Here is an 11,755-nt window from a genome sequence, read left to right as displayed (position 1 = left end):
CCAAACTCTTTGTTGAACTTTCCATATAGCGACAATAAGTTTCCAACATTTGAGAGTTGTCTCACATGTGTCAGGTAAGACAAATTGGCTGGGATTTAAAATTGAAGTCACTGCATGGGGCACTTTGATGATTAAAGTGTCTCCTAAAACATTGTCAGCTGACTTTTTACTGCCTCTGCTGCGGCTACACCGGTTCGCACACATGTGGGCAGGCCTGACGCAACAGAGTCTAATTTACAGAAGTAAAATGCAAGCATACGTTGTTTTTCTCCAAATGCCTGTGTTAAAACAGCTTTCATGTAACCTGCACTTCCATCTACATGTAAATAGAAAGGCTATTAAGTAAAATGCACTAATTTGTCCGGCGCCTGGACATTTTTTCTCTAACCACTGCTCGTCAGCAGTGAGTTTTGAAGCTTCGTTACCCATTTTAATTTTATTTAGTCGATACAATATTTATATTTTATTTATTAATACAATTTTATTGATTTATTAATACTGCCAGCACACACCGTGAGACGTTCTGGTACTAGAGTCAGAGGAGGTTTATTAAGTCAGCCTTCTACCCTGAACTAAATTCAGGGCGGACTTAATTTTATGCGTTGATGCGCAACCTTTCTCTTCCTCACCATTCAGTACTCACAGGAAAACACTAGGAGTAGTGCAGGAGCCTAGAGTTCCTATTCAATGAAGCACTTACTCCTCAACAAACATACAGCGCGCTTAGAAAAATCCTATTTTTATTTGACACTCTCGTTACCTTTCACTCCCGGAGTGAAATGAAACCACGAGCTACCAACCTCTACTTTTGTTGCGGAATGGGCCCACACAAGGCGAATTATCCCGTCTTACACAGGCGAGCGTTTACGTGCGGGTCCACACAGGGCCCGGTCCACACAGGACGTTTTACAATAGGACACGTCTGTCCTTTTGGTCCACAAAGGACCCTTCTACTTTGAGCAGTGTCAAGCTAAAAATCGATTATTCAACGCAAAGTGTTTCTGGCTGCTTTATATTCACCTTCAATGTTGCGCTGTGTTCTTTTTTCCGGCGTCACCGAGTCCTGGCGTCGTGAACCTGTATAAGACACTGGCTAGTAGGCGAATTTACGACTCTGGGCTTTTCCTCGCTTCGCTGGAAGCGGTGGTTGCAGTGCAGGTACTCACGACGTCAGGATCTGGTGGCTCCGTCTATGAATAGTTAGATGATATAATAATATCAATCAACTATCCGGCTCGAAGGACCAATTAAATGTCAGTGGTAAGACATTATGAAAACACATTGAAAGAATACAAAGACAGTCAGAGTTAGTTCGCAGCGCTACGTGCACGGGTGAGTGATCGGATACTCACACCGAGGCGTTGTAGTCAGCTTTATTTATACTCAAGCATGTTTACGTCACAGACACATGTAGGAAGAGATAACATATAACTCACGTTCAACTGTCAGTAAGGAACTGGTCAAGCCTATCTTAAGGGAAACAGAAGCCAGTTGGTTCCTGTTCCCAACGGCAGACTCAGCAAACTCAGCAAAGGTGAGGTTCCCTGTGGCAACCTCCTTATGCCAGTCATTTTCTTAGAAGTCAGCAAGGCTCACGTGCATGTGTAGTGACAAGATACATGTAGTATAAAATATATGAACATCATTGTACATTCACAAGTCTGTTTGGGGAAAACATTAAACAGTTGATTAAATAAAATCTCTTAACACACACTTACTCTAAACTGAGTGCTTCCTAACTACATTTATACTCTTGACATGCAGACTGGAGGAACCAGGGGTCGAACCACTAACCTTCCGATCAGTAGATGACCTGCTCTACCGCCTGAGCTACAGCCACCCAGTGGCAAAGGCGAGTAAATCATCACTAGGTTTTAGATAAAGTGTACACTCACAAACCTGTCAAATCTGCATTTGAAACATTAGCTACTATAGCAGCATAGTATCATAACATGGCATTTGGGTCTTCTAACTAAAATAGGAAAATAGGAACATAAATAGTGCCATCATTGCCAGACCTGGCCCACATCTGGTTGACATACACCCTGCCATGACACCAGTCAGTCAGAAGTGCCAGTTTGATGCCAGATCCAGGGAATACCTGTTTTCAATGACCCTGGGCCACATAACCCAAACCACAATCGGGCCAGATGCGGCATGTTATCACATAGACAGTGCCATCTATGCCAGGCCTGGCCCATATCTGGATGACATACGTCTTATCATGCCAGACGTCAACCAGCAGTGCTGACTTGATACCAGATCCGGGCCAGACCTGCTTGTGGGAATGGTCTGCTACCTTAACACGGTTTACTGCCATGCATGGCTGGGAGCAGATTGCCTGTGGCTCCCTCCACCCTGGCCCCTCTGGTCACCCCCTTGAGCTCCCTCCTGGGGAGGGCTGCATGTCCTAACAGGGATGTTAAGGTGATGAACCTGTTTGCAAAGCTGCACAGGGCCATGGCGACCCAGGCTTGTATATAAATAGAATAGAATAAAATGTACATCTGTCACTATACATATGTACGATGAGTGTGAGTGTATGTGAGTTCATGGTGGTTATGGCTTTTGGGAAGAAACTGTTCTTGAATCTGTTGGTCTTTGTGCTGATGCACCTGTAGCGCTTCCCTGAGGGAAGCAGGTTGAACAGGTCAAAACCAGGGCGGGAGCTGTTCTTGGTGATGTTTGTTGCTCTGCTAAAGCAGCGGGAGGAATAAATGTCCATCAGGGAGGGGACAGGGCAGCCCGTGATCTTCTGGTCTGTGATGATGATGTTGTCTGTCCAGGAGATGTCACTGGAGGTGTAAGGTGTGGACCCTCTCCACACACTCCCTGCTGATGTCTGCCTGTCAGTCTGTCTGTTCAACTTGACGGCCATCTTGTTACTCTACTTGCGGCACTTGGCTTGTCAGTTGCAGGCAAGCTCTGGGGACCTAGACGGTGCAGGGGAGCTACTGACTGCTTCCTTGCACCCACCCTCACTCATGAAGGAGCAAGCCATATCCTTAGCCTCATTCTGGGTGGCATGTCACCACCTCTGGCTGTCCTTGTCCCAGCTCCGGCAGGATGACTGGGACTGCCTAATGAGGCTGCCGGTTGACCGTACAGCCAAGTTGGGCCTAGGGGCGGCTGATACCCCATACATATGGAATATGTATTGGAGTGGAGAGAAAGTCTCAACATGATAGAGAATATATGGTTACACTGTAACCTTGGTTATCTGAGTGAGAGACTTCTGGCTGCTTGGCCAATCAGACTATCACCGGTTTCATGTCTGCACAGCTGTTTTATACGTAAGCTGTGGGGCATGGCAGGCTAGCCGAAGTGTCTTAAGGAAGTATCCACATGCTACGACCAAGCATGTCAGGTATGTATCGGAGTGGAGAGACAGTCTCTCACTCAGAGAACCAAGGTAACAGTGCAGTACCAGTACAATGGCTAAGGAATTATCTTCTATTTTTCATCAACCAATAATCATGAATATTGGTCCATAGCGCCAAATCACAATAACAGTCGCCTCAAGGTGCTTTATATTGTACAGTAGATCGTACAATAACAAATACAGAGAAAAACCCAGTGTTACAAAATAAATATATATTCTTAGTGCTTATTTTCTGTTTATATTGTTTTATAGAGGCCAGTGTAGGAAAATGCCCCTGTGAGTTAGAATGTGTGCCAAAAGTCACAGAGTACTGACAGAAGACTGCATGCTTTGTGCAGAGGACAGGAAGCGTGGCAGACAGAAAGTGGAACTAAGCAGAGTGCACTCCAGATCGAAACTGTGTGTGATGTATAGCAGAACTATATACGCCTTTTGGCTTGCAATGCTTTTAGAACTGTGGGTGCGTGCTCGTGTCTACAGCTCTCCGTTTCCGGAAATGTACAATAAAGATGACTCACCACTCTGAGTCGGAAGTCTTTCTCGGTTGGTAAAGAATTCAAATCAACGGAATTTGATACCAGCAATCATATGACCCCCTATGACCCTTTGGCGACAATGGGAAGGAAAAACTCCCTTTAACAGGAAGAAACCTCCGGCAGAACCAGGCTCAGGGAGGGGCGGGGTCATCTGCTGCGACCGGTTGGGATGAGAGAAGGAAGACAGGATAAAGACATGCTGTGGAAGAGAGACAGAGATTAATAACAGATATGATTCAATGCAGAGAGGTCTATTAACACATAGTGAGTGAGAAAGGTGACTGGAAAGGAAAAACTCAATGCATCATGGGAATCCCCGGCAGCCTACGTCTAGTGCAGCATAACTAAGGGAGGATTCAGGGTCACCTGGTCCAGCCCTAACTATATGCTTTAGCAAAAAGGAAAGTTTGAAGCCTAATCTTAAAAGTAGAGATAGTATCTGTCTCCTGAATCCAAACTGGAAGCTGGTTCCACAGAAGAGGGGCCTGAAAACTGAAGGCTCTGCCTCCCATTCTACTTTTAAATACTCTAGGAACAACAAGTAAGCCTGCAGTGTGAGAGCGAAGTGCTCTAATAGGGTGATATGGTACTACAAGGTCATTAAGATAGATGGGGCCTGACTATTTAAGACCTTGTATGCGAGGAGAAGGATTTTGAATTCAATTCTGGATTTAACAGGAAGCCAATGAAGGGAAGTAAATACAGGAGAAATATGCTCTCTTTTTCGAGTCACTGTCAGTACTCTTGCTGCAGCATTTTGGATTAACTGAAGGCCTTTCAGTGAGTGAGTTTTTAGGACTTCCTGATAATAATGAATTACAGTAGTCCAGCCTGGAAGTAATAAATGCATGAACTAGTTTTTCAGCATCACTCTGAGACAGGATATTTCTAATTTTAGAGATATTGCGCAAATGGAAGAAAGCAGTCTTACATATTTGTTTAATATGTGCATTCACGGACATGTCTTGGTCAAAAATGACTCCAAGTTTCCTCACAGTGTTACTGGAGGCCAAGGTAATGCCATCCAGAGTAAGAATCTGGTTAGATACCATATTTCTAAGATTTTCAGGGCCGAGTACAATAACCTCAGTTTGATCTGAATTAAGAAGCAGAAAGTTAGTGGCCATCCAGGTCTTTATGTCTTTAAGATATTCCTGCAGTTTAACTAATTGGTATGTGTTATCTGGCTTCATGGACAGATAGAGCTGGGTGTCATCTGCATAGCAGTGTAAATGTATGCTATGTCTTCTAATGATGCTGCCTAAGGGAAGCATGTATAATGTAAACAGAATTGGTCCTAGCACTGAACCCTGTGGAACACCATAATTAACCTCAGCGTGTGAAGAGGACTCTCCATTTACATGAACAAATTGGAGTCTATTAGATAGATATGATACAAACCACTGCAGTGCAGTACCTGTAATACCTACAGCATGTTCTAATCGCGCTAACAGGATATTATGGTCAACATTATCGAACGCTGCACTGAGGTCTAGCAGGACAAGCACAGAGATGAGTCCACTGTCAGAGGCCATAAGAAGATCATTTGTAACCTTCACTAAAGCTGTTTCTGTGCTGTGATGAGCTCTGAAACCTGACTGAAACTCTTCAAATAAGCCATTCCTCTGCAGATGATCTGTCAGCTGTTTGACAACTACTCTTTCAAGGATGTTTGATATGAAAGGAAGGTTGGAGATTGGCCTATAATTAGCTAAGACAGCTGGGTCTAGAGATGCTTTTTAAGTAAAGGTTTAACTACAGCCACCTTGAAGGCCTGTGGTACATAGCTAATTATTAGAGATAGGTTGATCATATTTAAGATTGAAGCATTAATTAATGGCAGGACTTCTTTGAGCAGTTTTGTAGGAATGGGGTCTAAAAGACACGCTGATGGTTTGGAGGAAGTAATTATTGAAGTTAACTCAGAAAGATCAATTGGAGAAAAATAGTCTAAATGAATATCAATGGTACTGAAAGTAGCTGTAGATAATATTACATCTGTGGGATGATTATTCGTATTTTTTTCTCTAATGATAAAAATTTTATTTGTGAAGAAGTTCATGAAGTCATTACTAGTTAGCGTTAAAGGGATGGGTGGCTCAACAGAGCTCTGACTTTTTGTCAGCCTGGCTACAGTGCTGAAGAGAAACCTGGGGTTGTTCTTATTTTCTTCAATCAGTGATGAATAGTAAGATGTTCTGGCTTTGCGGAGGGCTTTCTTATAAAGCGACAAACTTTTTCTCCAGGCTAAATGATAATCCTCTTAATTTGTGACATGCCATTTCCTCTCCAGCTTACAAGTTATGTGCTTTAGGCTACATGTTTGAGAATTATACCACGGAGTCAGGTACTTCGGATTTGAGGCCTTAGTTTTCACAGGAGCTACAGTATCCAGAGTCGTATGTAGTGAGGAGGTAAAATTATTAGATAATTATTAGATAATCGACCTCTGTTGGAGTAGCGTTCAGGTAGCTGCTCTGCTCTATGTTGGTACAGGGCATTGAAGATGATAACAGTGGGTGGATTATATTCTTAAACTTAGTCACAGCGCTTTCAGAAAGACACCTACTGTGATAAAGTCTACCCCCCCCCCCCCCCCCCCCCACTGCTGAAAAAGCAATTATTGTAAAATCTTACTTTATATACTTTAATACAGTCATAATTTGGCGTACCCTCCTTATCCATCTCCTTTTCCTTCTTGTTTTCTCTTTTGATGTAGCTTATAATCCCAGTGATGGTCCCCATGTGGCTGTAGCTCAGGAGGTGGAGCAGGTCAGAAAGCACTGAGAACGCATAGACATCAGTGCTTGTGTGAATGCGATGTGTTGTATAGAGCGCTTTGAGTACTCTAGGAGAGTAGAACAGTGCTACGTAAGAATCAGTCCATTTACCATAGGTCTAGTGATGGATAAGAGTTCTGGAATTTGGTTTTCTCTTTTAGTTGGTGCTTGGGAGGGTGAAATCAATAAAATGTCCAGTTCATGATCTTTGTGACAATTACAGTACAATATAAGTTTAAAGTGTAAATTAGTTATGTGCTTAAATTTTTTAAATTTTCAATTTCATCTACTAAACTAAGGAGATGGAAAGAAAAGGGACTCACCACCATTTGGTTTAGAACTGAAGAAACGTCTTGGATGAGAGGTGAAACGTCTTCAAGAAACTTAAATCAAAAAAATTGTTATTACTGTTCAAAAATAGGTCAACTGTTCAAGAGTCTGATGGCAGTGGGGAAGAAGGAGTTGTTGAATCTGGATGTTCTGGATTTCACACTTCTGAACCTCCATCCCGAGGGCAGAAGTGTGAACAGTCCATGTTGGGGGTGTGTGGGGTCTTTGAGGATGGAGGCAGCTCTCCTCTGGACTCTGCAATGGCAGATGCTCTGCAGAGAGGGCAGCGTACTTCTGGATATCTTCTCTGCAGTTGTTATCACTCTCTGCAGGTGTTTGCGGTCCATGTCAGTAGTGCTGCCGTACCATGCAGTGATGCAGCTGGTCAGTGTGGGCTCCACAATGCAGCTGTAGAAGCTGCTGAGGATTTTGGCCGACATGCCAAATTTCCTCAGCCTCCTCAGGTATTACAGCCGCTGCTGAGCCTTCTTGACTTTCAAGGTAAAGATCCTATAATGATACACATAAGCCCCAACAATCACACAAACACCTATGTGCAAGCACGTGCCTACAATGGGAAGGAAAAACGCCATTTAACTGGAAAAAACCTCCAGTAGAACTAGGCTCAGGGAGGGGCAGCCGTATTGTATACTCCTGAATCTCCTCTGAACCCTCAGAAAGCAAACAGAGTGGCAGCACATTATAACTTCTTAGCCAGTTTTAGTTCTTAGTCACCCTGGTTGCAGTGACCTTCCAGCTATCAGAGGACCTTCAGAGCAGGTCAAGGGAGCCAATTAGGTCCAACTGTCAAGCCTTAACCACTCAGCCTTCCCTTTCAGGATAAATGACAGTTTGCCATCATCCACTCAATGGTACTCACCTAACATTCATATCACTGGACTATGGAAGCAAGTAAGAACACATGGAAAAAAAAAAAGTACCACACAGAAAAGCCCCAGTGGACCAGAAATTGAGAACTGTTTTACTATGAGGTGACAGTATGCTGTCACACAGTATATTACAAGAATAGAAAAACCACACCACCAACAACAACAGAGGTGTGGAAGAAGGAGGGGAGGATGAATATAAAGACGACAGACACATTTTAGCTCAGTTTGCCGTTCTTCCAGCAGTGATGGAGGAAACTGAACTCTGCTTTCAACAACTCTTTAACACCTCCTGCATGAGGCCCAGGCGTCCAAACTTTGAGATCATGCTGACTTATATTTTGCTGTCCTTCATTTCTCTGCTTACTGCGATTCTTAACCTGTTGGTCATCATCTCCGTCTCACATTTCAGGTAGGCAGATATCACACTGAATTGATCTCAAACAGAAAGGAAGACAGTTTGTTTCTCAGATAGTATTTCTTTTCTTTTTAAGCCTCTGCACTATGTACTTAAATTTGAATGACACTTGATAGAGAAAACTAAATATAAAATATTGTGTTTTCTCTCCCTATTCAGGCAGCTCCACAACCCCAACAACCTCCTGCTCCTTTCTCTGGCTGTCGCTGATTTCTGTGTGGGCCTCCTCTTGTTCTTCCAAATTGTGCTCATAGATGGATGCTGGTTCCTCGGTGACATCATGTGCACTCTGTATCAATACCTAGCATATGTCATCACCTCGGCCTCAATAGGAACCATGGTGATCATATCTGTTGATCGATATTTGGCTATTTGTTACCCTCTGCATTACTCCACCAAGATCACACAACAAAGAGTTAAAATTGTTGTCTGTTTGTGTTGGATCTGTTCTGTCATCTTTCAAAGTCTGATTCTGATGGATAACCTGAAGCAACCAGGCAGGTATAACTCTTGCATTGGAGAGTGTGTCTTTGTCATTAATTACATCGCAGGACTCGTTGATGTTACTTTTTCCTTTATTGTTCCCATTACTGTGATTGTAGTTTTGTATCTGAGAGTGTTTGTGGTGGCTGTGTCTCAGGCTCGTGCTATGAGGTCTCAGCTTGCAGTCACTCACCAGCGATCAGTTACAGTTACTGCAAAGAAATCGGAGCTGAAAGCAGCCTGGACTCTTGGTATTGTTGTCGTTGTGTTTCTCATATGTACAGTCAGGTCCATAAATATTGGGACATCGACACAATTCTAACATTTTTGGCTCTATACACCACCACAATGGATTCCAAATGAAACAAACAAGACATGCTTTTACTGCAGAGTGTCAGCTTTTATTTGAGGGTATTTACATCCAAATCAGGTGAACGGTGTAGGAATTACAACAGTTTGCAAATGTGCCTCCCACTTCTTGAGGGACCAAAAGTAATGGGACAGAATAAGAACCATAAATCAAACATTCATTTTTTAATACTTGGTTGCAAATCCTTTACAGTCAATCACAGCCTTAAGTCTGGAACACATAGACATCACCAGACGCCGGGTTTCATCCCTGGTGATGCTCTGCCAGGCCTCTACTGCAACAGTCTTCAGTTCCTGCTTGTTCTTGGGGCATTTTCCCTTCAGTTTTGTCTTCAGCAAGTGAAATACATGCTCAATCGGATTCAGGTCAGGTGATTGACTTGGCCATTGCAAAACAGTCCACTTCTTTCCCTTCAAAAACTCTTTGGTTGCTTTTGCAGTATGCTTTGGGTCGTTGTCCACCTGCACTGTGAAGCGCCGTCCAATGAGTTTTGAAGCATTTGTCTGAATATGAGCAGATAATATTGCACGAAATACTTCAGAATTCATTGTGCTGCTTTTGTCAGCAGTCACATCATCAATAAATACAAGAGAACAAGTTCCACTGGCAGCCATACATGCCCACGCCATGACACTTCCACCCCAATGCTTCACTGATGAGGTGGTATGCTTAGGATCATGAGCAGTTCCTTTCCTTCTCCATACTCTTCTCTTCCCATCACTCTGGTACAAGTTGATGTTGGTCTCATCTGTCCATAGGATGTTGTTCCAGAACTGCGACGGCTTTTTCAGATGTCGTTTGGCAAACTCTAATCTGGCCTGCCTGTTTTTGGGGCTCACCAAAGGTTTACATCTTGTGGTGAACCCTCTGTATTCACACTGGTGGAGTCTTCTCTTGATTGTTGACTCTGACGCACATACACCTGCCTCCTAGAGAGTGTTCTTGATCTGGCCAACTGTTGTGAAGGGTGTTTTCTTCACCAGGGAAAGGATTCTTTGGTCATCCACCACAGTTGTGTCCCGTGGTCTTCCTAGTTTTTTGGTGTTGCTGAGCTCACCAGTGCGTTCCTTCTTTTTGGGAATGTTCTAAACAGTTGTTTTGGCCACGCCTGATGTTTTTGCAATCTCTCTGATGGGTTTGTTTTGTTTTTTTCAGCCTAATGATGGCTTGCTTCACTGGTAGTGATAGCTCTTTGGATCTCATCCTGGCAGTTGACAGCAACAGGTTCAAAAAGCAAACAGCACACTTGAAATGAACTCTGGACCTTTTATTTGTTCATTGTAATTGGGGTAATGAGGGAATAACACACACCTGGCCATGGAACAGCTGAGAAGCCAATTGTCCCATTACTTTTGGTCCCTTAAGAAGTGGGAGGCACATATACAAACTGTCATAATTCCTACACCGTTCACCTGATTTGGATGTAAATACCCTCAAATAAAAGCTGACACTCTGCAGTTAAAGCATGTCTTGTTCGTTTCATTTGGAATCCATTGTGGTTGTGTATAGAGCCAAAAATGTTAGAATTGTGTCGATGTCCCAATATTTATGGACCTGACTGTATGTGTCCATATTACTGTGTGGCTCTCACAGTCAAAGACAATGCACTGAGTGCTTCTTCTGCTGCTTTTGTGATATATTTATTCTTCTTTAACTCGTGTCTGAACCCCATCTTATATGTCTTCTTTTACTCGTGGTTCAGAAAATCCATAAAAGTCATTGTTACTCTTCAGATACTGCAGCCTGACTCTTCTAGGGCCAACATGCTTTAGAACATGATTTCTCAAAGTTTTGACAGATGTATTTAAGGAGCCAGATTGAGGGAAACAATCACACTGACATAGATATTATTTGTAATGTCTCAGGTCAGGAGATGTTTATATTGGCAATGGTTCCTTGTAGTCGTATTTTGTATCTTTTTGAACCACTGTTGAGATTGTACTGTATGACGTTAATATTTGTCAGTGTTAGAAAAATTTATCTTCAGTATATGAAAAGCTGAAAGTGAAGTTGGGTTGTTTGCACAGATTTCTTTTATTATTTTCATATATATGCCTTGACATGTCATGACCTCATAATTAATACACAAAGAACAGCATTCTTTTATAATCAGGCACTGCATAAAATGCTATCATTGCCATCAAGTGACTTCAAGGCCACATTTTAAGAACTTCGGCTACAGGCCATGAGGTGAGGCCTTCACCGTGAACACAACATTACTTGTTTGTGGTCATGTTACACTGAATAACATGAAGAAAATTCAGTGTGAAATGGAAACGTTAGAAATATCTTATGTCTACATTGTGTATATTACCCTATAATATTCTCTAAGAGGAAAGTGAAAGTATATCGAGGCTTGTTAATTTACATTTGTTATGGAAACTGTTATGTGGTTGCCACAGTTTTATTGTTTTGGTTGTGTACTATTCATTAAAACATGCTTTTGAGAAGTTGTTTGGGCCACTGGGCTGGGCTTCATATGTAAAATGAATTCTGTTATGTATTTATAGTTAAAGGACTCACAGATTATAAAACTGCTTTGAAATATAGAGAGTGATAGAAAAAGGTG

At 42.6% G+C, this 11,755-nt stretch overlaps 1 protein-coding gene across 1 annotated transcript; it reads left to right on the top strand.

Moving 5' to 3' along the window:
* Positions 1–8,241: 8,241 nt before the first annotated feature.
* Positions 8,242–10,958, top strand: LOC134645589 (trace amine-associated receptor 13c-like). The gene is made up of 3 exons (XM_063499087.1): positions 8,242–8,327; positions 8,493–9,098; positions 10,751–10,958. Exons 1-3 carry the CDS (start codon positions 8,242–8,244, stop codon positions 10,956–10,958), a joined length of 900 nt encoding a protein of 299 aa, XP_063355157.1.
* The last annotated feature ends 797 nt before the right edge of the window (positions 10,959–11,755 follow it).

This window comes from Pelmatolapia mariae, linkage group LG16_19 (assembly GCF_036321145.2).
Source record: "Pelmatolapia mariae isolate MD_Pm_ZW linkage group LG16_19, Pm_UMD_F_2, whole genome shotgun sequence".
In the NCBI taxonomy this organism is placed as follows: Eukaryota; Metazoa; Chordata; class Actinopteri; order Cichliformes; family Cichlidae; genus Pelmatolapia; species Pelmatolapia mariae.
This window is presented reverse-complemented; position numbering and strand designations above follow the sequence as displayed.